We start from the raw sequence: 13,842 nt of genomic DNA, 5'->3' as shown, positions 1-13,842 counted from the left end.
CACCCTAATCTTTCAGCACAAATAGAGACAAAGAAGGTTCAGCAGGACTGTCATATGTGCAATAAAACCTGTGAGAAATCCTTTCTGAACTATTTGGGGTACTGCCTCCAGAGAACTGCACGGTGGAGGACAATTAACATACACCCCTGGAACATGCACATGGTTCTCCCATATCATCTCACATCACCTTGAGAGGAGACAGAGTGCACAGTGATGCTCCTGGCCATTTAGGAAGCATGGGACAATGCTGGGGGAGGAGAAGAGGTGGAGAGAGGAAGGTTGTCGCCTGCATACATCCACAGATAAGTAGATCAGCTCACTGCTGAACAAAGCCTTCAGCATTTGTCTGAAAACTAACCACAGAATTGCTGTTGAGGTTTGTAGGGTTGCATGGAAAATCTAAAATATAATGTTTATACTGCAGGATTCAGGATGCATCTCTGTGAAATATGTTGTGTAAACTATAGAATATCACTGAAATGTGTATGTCACATGCTAAAACAACACAGCAGTAACATAAACAGTCAGAAAACTGACTCAGTACCATCAGTCACACAACATGTAGCTAAAGTTTTCTGGCTTTAGTTAAGATCAGCCCCAAAAAATTATCTATGTGTTACTGCAGCTGCAAAAGTCTCTGATTGTATTAAAAATGCTGTGTTTTAATGGTGACGAGTTCAATTTTAAATTAATTTCCATTTCATATTTGGTGCTAATGTGTAAATGCAACAAACTTCACTACTATCAGGGCAGGACTGTACATGTTGGCTTGGCTTATTTTTTAATAGAAATGAGACCTACAATTCAGACTATGTATGTATGTATGTATGTATGTATGTATGTATACTATGTATACTATGTATACATGCATGCAGGAAAGCAGCTGCAGTTCATATGCTTTACCCAAATTTCTCCTGCAGCACAAATCTTACAAAATATTCCTGTTTCACATGATTTTACTTGGTAATCTCTCACCCAGTCTTTGACTCCAGTGAAAGCCCCATGACTTATTCATGCTGATGGATTTTCCCTGTATACAGCCTGATCTGTCTTTTCCCACAGTCAGCTCTTACTGTACACTGCCCAGTGGTCCCACAGCAGACCAGTGGTCCCACAGCAGCCCAGTGGTCCCACAGCAGCCCAGTGGTCCCACAGCAGACCAGTGGTCCCACAGCAGACCAGTGGTCCCACAGCAGCCCGGCTACATGTCTGAGTCATGCCACTGCCACCTGTCCAGAAGTAGATCAAGGTCCTCCACTGTCGACTGTTTGTTTACATGCTCCCATAAGACATGCTTTCATTCTAAGATGAATTGTCCTAGATGCACTTGCATTCTGCTGCATCAGATGAAAACACTTTTGAGTTTTTAAGGTTTCTTGACATACAGAGCAAAAGAGATAAGTCTTCAACTATAATGATCAGGAGAAGATGAATTTGTGTTTAAGAACAAAAGTTTATATGTTCACAATTGAACACAAACACATTTAAAGGACCCAGAGACACAACTGAAGAAAGCAAAAATGTTAAAGATCAATATGTTACAGGAAACAACCAGAGCAGCAGAAACACCAACGAGCACATCAGCTTCCAAGAAAGACATAAGACAATGCATGAATGCTTGAAATCATTCAATTTTCTCACTTTCCCTATTTATTACTTGTTTTTTTGTTTGTGTTGTTTTCTCCAGCTTCATTCTACTGCAAGCTTGACCAGATCTTCCTAATAGCGTGTAAATAAAAAGTAAATAACGTTTCATGAAATGCATTGGGTGGATCAATACACTTGGCTCCAAATACCTCCCTGATTTAGGAGAGCTTCAAAAGTTTACCGCTTCACGTATCAGTTGCCTCTGCAGTCTTCAGAATCAGTCAATACTTGAAATCTAGCAGAGGCAGAAAAAAAAGCATGTTTCCCTCCCTGTTCCTGCATCTCCTCCATTTTCCTCCTCTCACTAATGCACTCCTGTCATCAGGGAGTTGGACAGCATAGTGCAAGCCAACACAAATCCACAGTGATGGCAAACCTCTCTCTTAAATCCTTAATAAAACAGGCAAGGAGAAGTTAAACCATCAGAGAAATTGATTATTTTTTACACTGCCAACATAATCACTGAGCGAAGAAAGGAGGATAGAAAGAAAAGGCACCTTGTTCTGTGAAATAGTTTGTGAGGGGTAATGGCCATATGGAAAAGAGATAGCAAGCTAAAATGATGAAAATGTTTGTTATTTTAAGGAAAATAGAACATTTAGGAGAACATAAGGCTACCTAACAATGAATGGCTAAAACATATCAACCTTTTCCTATGAATTATTCACGACCAAGTCAGTGAACAACTGGGGCAGAGCTGCAGCTTCCTGGAAATAAATAAATTTACACATTTAATAAAGGGCCACTATGGAAACTAACTTTTTTGTTGCTCCCTTTTCCGAGTTCTCACAACAAGATGACAAACCAACCTCACACTTGCTCACATCACAGCCCGACCTCCCTGTGATCCCATCTTGGCCTTACACACAAACCGAAGTTGGTGAAAAGAGGGTCATGGCTGGAAAAGTGTCATCTGCCATCTGTGAGGCAGGAGAGGATGGACAAACTCTTCCTTTCAAACAACGACAGATGCACATACATACACAGCTCCATCAGCAGGACTCTATACCTTGCAACTGCCTGAAGCGTCCATCCAGGATGGAGTTGAAACAGATGTTGGAGGTGCTGTAACTCAGCCAGCGCGCTCGCTTCATACTCTTGGCTGAGGAGGAAGAGGAGGAGGAGGAGAGGAGGGGGGTGGGTGGAGGGTGAGGGTGAGAGGGCCGTTGACGTCGGGGGGTACAGGAGGAGGATGAGGAAGAGGACGAGGAGAAGGGCGAGAGTCCCGCGGGCGCCTCAGTGTGTGGGACGTGCAGGAGGGTGCCGTTCCTCTCCGGGTGGTGATCAGGCTCCTGCTGCTTGGTGCTGCTCCCCCTCGCTGTCTTCTTGATTTCGGGTTTCTGAGCCCGGTGAACTGGTGGGGTGCTCCTGCTCCGGCTGCTGCTTAAACCAACCCGCACAGGGGCCTCCTTCTCCATCGGGGCATAGGGTCGGCCGGCAGCCTCCTTAGTCCCTCCGCTGATGCTCCGGATGGCTGTGGTCTCCCTGCTGCCGGCCTTCAGGCTGATCTTGACCTCTCTGAGCCGGGGCTGGCTTATAGGGGCAGCACGCAGCAGGCATGGGCTGCTCATCTTGACCCCTAAACAATAACAACACACAGCCTGGAGCCGGCAGAGGAGCTTGGCACTCCACGTCTCTCCTCTTCTCTGTCTCTTGGCTCTCTGTCCTCCTTTCTAGATCCCTCTCGTGCTCACTCCTGTTCCCCCCCCCCCCCCCCCCTTCTTCTTTTTCCTCTTTCTTTCTCACTCTCTCCTCAACGCTGCCATAATGATGTTGTGTCTCCACTCTCAGGCAGCACAAGGGGCTCAGGCACCCTTTGGCTCAGTTCAGAGAGGTTTCTCCAGCCCCATCCATGCATACAATATGTTTCAAAACATCCACGTGTTCCCACAACTCACTCTCTCTACCCAACACTCCCACACAGCTGTGACATCGCTGAATTAAAGTGCACCACTGGTACTGTTATGATATCATGTGCCAATAATCCAAAATAACTATTTCAAAGGAATGTGCAGTGTAAATGTAGAGTATATTTAACATGTTCTGCTGCTTTGCAGACGTGCTGGGTGAATATTTGTGAGTTAACAGAAGCTGTAAATCAGCAGCCAGTGTCATTCAGAGCCTCTCTCATCTCCTGCCTCTCTCTTTACTTTCCTCCCTCTCTCCCTCTGACAGGAAACAGTGATTGCATTACAGAAACATCAGTACAGCAGCTCTCTAACACAATATCACCAACACCCACACAGAAGCCTTCATCATTTAAAGAGACAGAAAGAAAAGTGCTGAGAGCACTGCCTGCTGGGACTGGGTATGTGGGCAACATCATAGCTTTTACAGTACCTTGCATAAAATAATGTGCTATTTATAACAAATGATAATACAGTTAAATTCAGCAGGATAAGGTGCTCTACTGTACTTCCCCCTATGCAAACACAAATATGAAACTGAGGTCTTGTAAAGGCAAAAATATTTGGCTAAGCTATAACAGCAGCTCTGTAAATGATGTAGATATGGTTGGATGGTAACAACCAGCTAGTACTGAGCTGCAGAATTAGTCAAATAAAAGCTAAAGTTGCTAAAGTCTCTGCTGAGTGTCTGAAAAACACAGTAGGTCTGTTTGATTCCATTAAATGGTGCAGTCGTTTCAAAATGACGAATCAATGCACATTTAAAACACACTTTATTATGCATTATCAATAACTTTGGTAACAACATCAAAGCCCAGGGATCATATCTGATCTGCTATTGAAAGATTTTAAATAATGCCGTGTACTTTTCCCACCTTGTGGCTGACCTTTCCTGTGTCTGCAGCTTTACAGACATGAATATGATGTGAGCCCTCAACCCCCCGATTCTGTTACGCTCCCCTCCAGAGCAGAAGCAGAGCTATTTTAGAACCCACAGGTGGGTCATGGCTTACCAGCTCAGTCAGAAATGCCAGAGATCTGTGCTATGGAAGACAGAGGAACAGGGCAGCTGTCCAGATCGGTCAAATGAGGAACATTCTGGGAATGTGCAAGTGATCCTACTTACTTTCAAAGGGTGTGGAGCCGTGTCAAGGCTCAGCTGCTGGGGATGTGTTACACCATGAGGAACATGCACACACAAACACACACACTCACATGACAACACCTGCAGAACTCTAGCTGGGAGCTTTGAAGGCAAAATCAAAGACTGACTGCGGTTTGAGTTTGTCTTTTTTTGACTGAATTTGAATGAAGGTCAGTGTTTTATTGAAGTCTATTCACCCCTGCCAAAGTTAAACAGACACTCATTAGAGCTTATACAATCTGCCCTTCCCATGCTCTTAAAAAAAAAAGACACTGTCATCTCAGAAATCTGTCACATGAATACCTCAGCAGGGACAGGACACAGCCTGTTTACTATGCAGGCACTCACCTGCAAGGGCTTTGATGCGCGAACGCTCAAACAGCCTGGCAGTGCTGTTGTCATTGTCTAGTTCCTCGTCAGGGAGGTCAAAGCGGGTGTTTATGTGGCTGTATTGCTGCGTGATCTCCACATTGTCAAAGTCTGTGGTGGAAGTCATGGCGGTAGCCAGCGTTGCAAACAGGCAGGGGGGCGGCGGCCAGTGTCCTCAGGTGGTCTCGGTGAGGAGGGAGATGCGAGAGGTGAAACTGCAGGACCTCAAATATTGTAGATTGTCTGAAACAGACAGGACACACATACAGTAGAGGTGTCATTATGATTGATTATGATGATTAACTGAGGTTGAGTATATACAGACTGGAAATGATAAAACCTCAGTACCAACAATACATCATAAATCAATACAGAATCACAGGGAACACAGGTTTAAAATTCCTCTTAGTCAAAAATGTGTTGGCTGTTTGACCTTCACTGTGCAGAATGATGTATGTGCACTTTTACACTATAAAAGGTTGTCCTCCCATTCTTCAGCTGAACATCTGTGCTCGGCTTAAATCTTAACACAAGACGTGAGTGTGTGAAGATTTTACGTGGTGGTGTTTAAACTTTGACCTTTCAAGTGCACATAAACTGAATATTAATAGAGTCTGAATTTTTCCAATGACACAAAAGGATTGGATGTCATTTTGAAAAAGAAATGTACTTGCAAAAAGACAGAGTAGTGTGTGTAAATTGTCTACAGGGAGTTCTTAAGTATAATTGTGATGGAGCAGAAGGTTTGAACTCACCTTTAACTCTCAGAAATAATATATAATAAAATATGTACTAACCCAGGTGGGTCTGTGATCCTCTATTGTAAAGGACAGTGTATGGTAGGACAGCAATAACAGTCAAGTCAGTCAGTCAGTCGATCCAAAGAAAATTAAATGATTAATTGTTTAATGTGGAAAATAATCTGCTGTTTCATCAGTAATGAAAATAAGTGTAGACTGTCACTGTGGGGCCAACAACAGGCTGATTGGAGTAAGCAGCACTGTCTCGATGTAGCTCGGTTTGTATTTTGCCTTTAAGTTTCAATTTATCAATCCCACTGTGACAGACTCCATCTAAACCTGCCACCAGAACTTAACTTTGGTACATTAATGTGATCTCAGATGTGATACAGGTATATTTTTACATATAAATCATGTAAACTGGCCCCACAACCTCTTCTGGCCCTCATGATCTCCATTTTGTGTGTCACTTTGCTCAACTGTCACCCTGCAATGTGTCAGAGTATTCTTTGTGTGGAATGGCGGGTGAAGGGTAGCTGCTCTGATAGCTCTATCTGGGTGCAGCATAGCTCCCTTATCATGTCACACAGTGGGAGGGCAACCCCTCTGTACTGTAGAACATGACGAATCCGCCTTCTTTTGAATGATGCCGCTCACGTAATTTGAACCGACTATCTGCACATTTCCGCCAGGGGACATTTGTGAGAATAAGCACATGAGGTGAAGCAGGGAGTCTAAGTTAATTCAAAGAATAGAAATAAAGTAACAAGCTGGAATGATACTGCAAATACAAATATCACATTTAAAAACATATTGTTACATCAGAAGTAGCACAAACAATGGTGGGAAGTACATTTATGTGATAAGTAATATATAAAGTACAATTCTGTGGTACTTAAAAGTACACGACTTACATTTTTGAATACTAATTTATACTTCTACACCACTACAATATAAGCTCAATATTTGCCTTTGAAACATACTGCAGTAGAGGAATAGAATAAAAATTTAAAAAAAATAAAATAAGTACAAGTACATTAAAATTGTACTACAGTAGCAAATGTACTTAATTTCATTCCACCACTACTGGCATGAATTCACAATGTGGCCACAGAGGAGGTTAGTCTGGTGCAGTCAGAGCAGAGGCTCTCATGATGCACGATGATGACATCCTACAGGTCTCCCTCCTCCTCCTCCTCAGTTATCAGTCCTGAGCAGACAGCTGTTATCAGCACAGGGATGCTCCACCCACCACTGGGGATCCCTTTATCACTTCACACACAACCTAGACCAGCTACGCACCACACGCTCAACTGCACAAACCCTCTTTACACACAGTACAAACCCATATCCACAAACTGTCAGCTGTATACAAAACCTATAAGACTCTAATCGTGTCTGAGGACTGGCTGCTCAGACTTCGCTGCCAAACACAAACTGCAGCAAATTAAGTGTGCTAGCTGAGACAAACACTGTATGATACTGTACCAGACTCCATTTAAAACTTGATAAAGACATGATGACCTCCTGTTTCTGTGCACTACAGTGACAGAAAAGTCATAATTCACAGCCTCCCACAGCAAATGTGTGTCAGTAGGGAGGTGTCATCTTGTGGTGTCCTTGAGCAAGCAGCAGATCTCCTACATACCTCCTCTCTCAGTGGAACTCACCTCGCCAGCTAAGTCACTGCAAGGTGATCTAAAAGTCTAGACAACAAAAATAAGATGAAACGACTGATATTAAGTGCTGGGCAAGGTGACAGCACCCAAACACCACCAGTACGTGATTACATTTGAGAGTTTCTTAATTACACTGTAAACAACAACAATAAAAATAATAATAATATAAAAAGACTGGGCAGGGTCTGTACTAAAAACCATATTAAAATTTTGATTATTTTCACAATTACTCTGCTAACTATTGAGTCTCAAACCAAGGTCAGCCAACTCTACTCCACGAGGGCCACTGCTCTGCTTATGTCCCAACTATAAAAGCATGTCCAACTATTCCTACCCACTGCTGATTTCCTGGATCAAAGTCAACAGGCTGTATCCTCTGCAGTCCACAAATCTGCACAAAAATCAGTTTAAGAGCTGATATTTCCACTGACCGTTAGCAGCTCTAACCCACTACTCAATTAAGGATTTAGGCGTTTCAGCACTAATTCAGATGTGTCTGTTTTTATGTCTCAGCTAACATCACAGACATAAATTATGCAATAACATTATCAGACATTGTGAGGTACCAGGCATACATTTTATGAGGTTGAAACAGAAAACTTATTCTTAAGCTATTAGGCCTCCACTGATAAGACAAATGATTTAATGCTTTAGATAAATATCTCAGCACATGGTCCAGTAACGGCAACATTTTCATGTGCTGGATAATTTCTCAAAAGTACTAAAATGTCAAAAGGGATGATAAAAAGATCAGCTGGAATCTCTCCAAATATCCAAGTGTTGCTTGACCTACGGGGAAAATGTATTACATTTCTTCTGCTGGAAATTACAATAATGCAACATGAATTTTGATATCTTCAGATGCAGCTCTGCATATAATTGCCTTTGGAGCTCTTGGAACAATGGGTAAAACGTGTGAATGAGATTTTTTTCCTTCTTAACAGTTGCTGAGTTGAAATTCTCTAAAGCCAACACAATGCCTTGTTTATGAGGTGCGAAAAAAAAAAAACTTTTTTGATGATGCTTGTGATTTTAATTGACTGTGCCCATTCCCTGTCTTTGTCATTACTGCAAAAGTACATTGTAAACAAATACAGACAATAAAACATCACATCAGCACCTGAGATGAGGAATAACTCCAAGCTCCCAGCTGTAAGTAAACTCCACACTGATGCCTGCACTACACTCTGAGCAGCACAACACATTAGCTGGCTGGAAAGTGAGCACATTATTCTGAGTAGCATGGAGTCAGATGGTGAGGATGAAATTAGAGACGGGTGGGGCAAAGATGTGTGTCTGAACCTGAAGCAGAAGCTGGACTGAGGAGTGGGAGGCCCCTGGTCCAGCACAGAATAAATCTGAGGCATAAACAGAAAAGATCAATATGGACACAGAGGATGATGGAGGTGGGTTAATGGACTAACTGACCAGCAAAGACTCCAGTGTTTCCTCCAACTGACAAAATTAAGATCAAACTCAACATTGCTCAGGATTTTGTAACAAGATTTAACAAGACATAACAGGATGAACATTGGGTGTAAAAACACTATTTAGCATAATCTATAATGTCCATTGATTATGTAGACAAGTGTCTAAAAAACTTCCTCTGCTGTGGTCGATAATGTTTTGACTGCAACAATACAGAGCCTGATATTGTAAGAGGGTATAAGGAGTCGATAGTAAACTATTCCTGGAGTGTGTTTACACAAAGGTCCTTGCTCGTCCAGACACAGGGACACTCTTACTTGTCCTTTTAAGGGGAATAAAGGAGAAGGTCTGTTTTGCGTAGGGAACTCAGGGGCCAGTGCGCTGTTTTCAAAAAGTCCTCATTAGATGATTTTAGAGACAGAAAGAGATCATAATTAGTAGAGACAGAAAGAGTTCGTATTTAGTAGAGACAGAAAGAGATCATATTTAGTAGAAGGTGCTGTGTCTTAGGTGATGGAATAAAATGTAGTACTGAGTATTTCCATTTCATTCTTCTCTGTAGACCACTTTGACTTTACATTTCAAAATAAATGATTCTACTTTTTATTTCCTCTTTTTACTTGACTGCTTCATTAGTCACTTTGCAGATAAAGGTTTTTACAAGCAAAGGGATTTAAAATATATATGAACTATATAAGGTAATCACAATTATATCCACCTTCACCAGCTCGACAATAAAATGCAACTTACACATTAAAGCAGGTTAGAACAACCCAACAGTCTAACACAGTTACAACTTTCTAAAGTTGAGTGCAGTTTACAAAAACACTAAATGAAATAATAAAATCTAAAGACTTGTTCTTCAGTCACATTCTCTAACTTAGTTAAGTGCATGATCTGCGCTGGTTAACGTTACAGTCTAAACAATTTTTTTGAAAGCGCACTTTTCCACGCGCAAACACGCACAGTGGCGTCATTGTGCGCAATTGCAGTAACTCCTCCTGCGCCCTTCAAGATCACCTGATAACATAGGAATTTATAAAGGCATATAACTCCGTTAAAACAAACAGCTACTAGTTTTCATAGTAGAGCGCATTAGTTTGAAATGATTACTATACAGCTTTGAAAACTACGTCATTATTTACCGTGACAGCCTGGTTCAACAGGTGGTTGTGAGGAAACTTGTCACTTCATTACAAACAACGGCAAACAATAATAGTGTAAATGGAATGAGCGTCCTTCACTGCGCGGTGACAGAAACTATTTGGCCAAACATCAATAGTTTCATTTAACAATGGCACATTAGCTCTGCCTTCAATTTACACTTACTTGCTTCTGGATGTTGTCCTGTCCGAAAGTGTTTATCTTGAGTCTTCTCCCTGCCAGTAAACCAATTATAATCCCATTGACGCTGTGGGTCTTGGTGACAGAGGACGGAGGTCTCCACAGCGCGAGGAGGACACGGTCCTGCACGGGGGACGAGGGAAAGGGGTTGAAGGCGCCGCGCGCTCCACGGTCATTCCCGAAAGCCAGCGACTGACCCACCCTGCGGGTTAAAAATAAAGTGGGTGCATCCAGTACATGATCTGTGCGCGCAGGGGACGGACATTCCTGACAAGAGCTGGTGACTCTAAATGGCAGAGACACTTCTGATCTCCTGTGCACTCCCCACCCCAACGCTGCTCCACCCCGCCCCGACCGGGCTCTAATCGCACAAATAATAACACCCAAGACCCTCTGACAAATGTCACCTCCACCGCTCCATGTCGTCAGGAGCACAGGGGCCTCCATGGCTGTGAAGTGACAAGACTTTTCTAGTTGGACATCCGGCCAAACTAAACAAGGCTCGAAAACATTCTATACATAGGGGTCCTTACAGAAAACCTGTGCCAGAGGGAACACAGCCTAAGAGTGGACTACAAAGACAAAAACAAAGCTCGAGCGGCTGTCCAGCGGGTCCAGCCAAAGCCCAGACTTAAGCCCAAAAGAACACCTGTGCAGAGACCAGAAAGTGGCACATCACTAACAATTTCCCATCCAGTCTGATGGAGCTTTAGATGATCTGACAGGAAGAATAGGAAAAACTTCACAAACCCAGTGGTGTAAAACTTGTACACACTTACCCAAGAAGAACAGAAGCTGCATTTTCTCCTGAAGGTGCTTCTGTAAAGTAGCCTACTGAATTAATGGTGTGATTACTTGTGTAAATGTCAGTTTGTGACTTGTATTAACTTTGTCATTGGGATTACTGAGTGTAGACCAATGGGCAGAAATGTCAATTTTATTGGTTAAAAACCAATAAAAAGTATGTTTTGGTTGAACATATGGTATTAAAGTGACCCTTGTCTAAAAACTGATTCCATCAAACATAATATTGATCAGAAAAACCTGACATAATATCAGTGGTTCAATAAAAAAGCCTGAAACTGGCAAAATCATAAACCACCAAAGAACAAGTCAACTAATATTCACATATCTATCATGTATATATTCACAAACTGATGTTCGATGCTACGAAGACTTGTAATCCAACAAGGCAACTGCAAATTAGTTATCAAAGACTCTCAAAAGAGGAAAACAACAATACACTTAAACATGTAGGGTATTCATTAACAAAATGGCCACATGGGAGATAAAACATTTAAAAGCAACAACAAGCAGGATGTTTTTAATAAAATACATTAACATTCATTTACACTCAAAACATAAATAATGTTTCTTACAAAAGGAAATGAAAGTTTAAAATACATGGATATACATAAAAAAGAAATCAGTACAAAGGTTGTTTTCCTTCACCAAGCGTCTTCACTATTTTTGTCTTTTTTTGTTTGGTTCCCCTAGGAACGTCTTAAGACACAAACTTGGCTCCGTAGCTGCAGCAGTCTGCAAAACAGCCTGCAAAAATGTCTGAACTTTCAGTTACTGTAAATAATATGGCTTCAAACCTGGAGACAGCTGACCCAGCTGTGACTGAGGGCAGTCCCGCCTTTAATCAGCTTCTGCATAGTTTCAACACTGTACAAACAAAAGCAAAATTACTTTTAAATATAAAAACATTAATAAATGCATAAACAATTCTGTGCAAGCACCTGTAAACACAGCACTGCCCTTTGCTCATAAAAAACCACCAGTATAAAAATTATGAAATAGAAAAAACTGCAACAGACTTCAGGAAGAGGTGAGAAGAAAAGCTCCTATAACTCAGCTTATGCAGATTTGGATCACCCAAAAGAGGTCTGGGCCAACTACTGACCATCATTCTTGGACTTTGGGGTGGGGGGGGGGGGACAATGCCAAGGATTTGCTCAAGGACATGGCAGCAGGTCAGATGTTTGACACAGGAGCCTGAACCAAAGAACATGTCTGCCTACATCAGTCCTGTCAAAATCAAAAGCTCCTGACTTTTCGACTTCCTCCTAGTGTTTTGCTACAAAATTGCTGTTTTCTGCAGGAGGGTGATACAAAGTGGTTAAAATCTTAATGACTTCTTTTAATCTTCCACTTGACTTAAAAATAACCTGCAAGACCTTTTCCATAATAAGTCAAAATAATCTAACAGTGCCCAGTGTATGACAAAGTACACCTTCATAAAATATGATGCAGCCTGTTTTTTAACTTTTAGCTAAACTTCAAACAAACAAAATTAAAATGTTTAAAATGTTTTCCTGCTGGCCCACAAAAAGTCAGCCTACACTACGTTCAGTCAAAACAAAAATGATATATTTTTACTGACCCTCCCATTTTTTTCTGAGCCCCCACTCCTCCCTAATAATTTACAGAGTATATTTACCTTTCCCCCTTCTGCTGCAGAACTGTTCAGGTACATCTGAAGTTCATTCTCTGTAGACTTAAGGTAACTAAGTGATTATAATATGCAGTCCCTGGGGAAATAAATACATGTCTGCAAAGCTAGTTGCATTTACTTGTTTACATAGAACAAAACATTTCCACATCACGATTTAGTAGGACACAAATGACACTATATTGCTAATGGACATTAAGGGAGCTAAATGGATTGTAATGTACCAATCAGTTTAAAACAGAATTATTAAGCTGTTCATTTTAAACATCAACTAAATGAATGGACTGCAGGGAAACGTTTCCACCCTGAATATACTGAATAAGCCTAAACCTAAACAGAAAACACAAAATGTGTCAAACCAAATCATTCCCTGACACTTCTAATTAATCTTTGGTAAAATGGAATTATGATTGTTAAGAGCATTCATGTATATGTACAAATATAAAAATACAGTATTGATTATTATATAAAAAAACACTTTCACACAAAAACCTGATTTGACCATGCAACAGAAAATGAATATAACAGTGCTTTTAAAATATAAAAAGTCAAGTAAATAAATTTCAGGTGCAAATTTTAAGACAGACTGACTCCATGTTTGACAGAGTTTGGTTTAAGTGCTCACTGCTAATGTGTCTTCATTTGTCTGTTGAATTCACGAAGCGAGGAAAATGTCAAGGTCGGCGATGATGGCCGCCTGTCTTCTGGCAATAGTGGTCAGTGCTCGGTGAGAAAAGGTAGTTCCAAGGTCCACCTTTAGAAGACAAAAATAGTTAAGCATCAATATAATACAACAAACAAACGTAAATCAGATCTAGTGTCACATATCGACAAACTATATGATGGTAACAACATGATGCATGTAGATTTAACCTTTTAACCACTTATGACAAAATATATGTCCAGAAAATCCTGTAAAACCTTTTCAATAAAGTTTTGATAAACTTCAATATCGAAATAAAATACAGAAAGTGAAAAATACACTACACATAGTCACGTCAGTTTCAGTAAGACCAAAAGCCTGCCAATGATGGGCCATAAAGTCATCCTACTGCAGAGCAGCAGAGCAAAGTCAGACGGCCGCCTGCAGAGTGCTGGCTGGGCACTCTGAACCACTTAGAGCACA

At 41.3% G+C, this 13,842-nt stretch overlaps 2 protein-coding genes across 6 annotated transcripts in view; both read right to left on the bottom strand.

Annotated features, from left to right (window-relative positions):
• sptb (spectrin, beta, erythrocytic) overlaps window positions 1-10,568 on the bottom strand; it is a 35,843-nt gene extending 25,275 nt beyond the window's left edge. The window contains exons 1-2 of one of the 2 annotated variants that reach the window (XM_026332557.2): window positions 10,244-10,568; window positions 5,047-5,310 (exon numbers count right to left, since the gene is read on the bottom strand). In XM_026332557.2, the coding sequence (XP_026188342.1) occupies window positions 5,047-5,194 (148 nt within the window). In that variant the 5' untranslated portion in view covers window positions 5,195-5,310; window positions 10,244-10,568. Of the gene's footprint in view, window positions 1-2,656; window positions 3,274-5,046; window positions 5,311-10,243 lie in introns of those variants that run through there. The other variant, XM_026332734.1, reaches the window with a different exon arrangement.
• Window positions 10,569-11,576: 1,008 nt separating this feature from the next.
• Window positions 11,577-13,842, bottom strand: part of stard9 (StAR-related lipid transfer (START) domain containing 9) — a 36,213-nt gene continuing 33,947 nt past the window's right edge. For 3 of the 4 annotated variants that reach the window (XM_026296522.2, XM_026296702.2, XM_026296619.2), the window contains exon 32: window positions 11,577-13,470. In XM_026296522.2, coding sequence (XP_026152307.1) covers window positions 13,372-13,470 — 99 coding nt within the window. In that variant the 3' untranslated portion in view covers window positions 11,577-13,371. The remainder of the gene's footprint in view (window positions 13,471-13,842) is intronic. The other variant, XR_003295002.2, reaches the window with a different exon arrangement.

Source organism: Mastacembelus armatus, chromosome 22, assembly GCF_900324485.2.
Source record: "Mastacembelus armatus chromosome 22, fMasArm1.2, whole genome shotgun sequence".
Taxonomy (NCBI): domain Eukaryota; kingdom Metazoa; phylum Chordata; class Actinopteri; order Synbranchiformes; family Mastacembelidae; genus Mastacembelus; species Mastacembelus armatus.
Note: the sequence above shows the minus strand (reverse complement) of the source record. Positions and strands in the feature narration are given on the sequence as shown.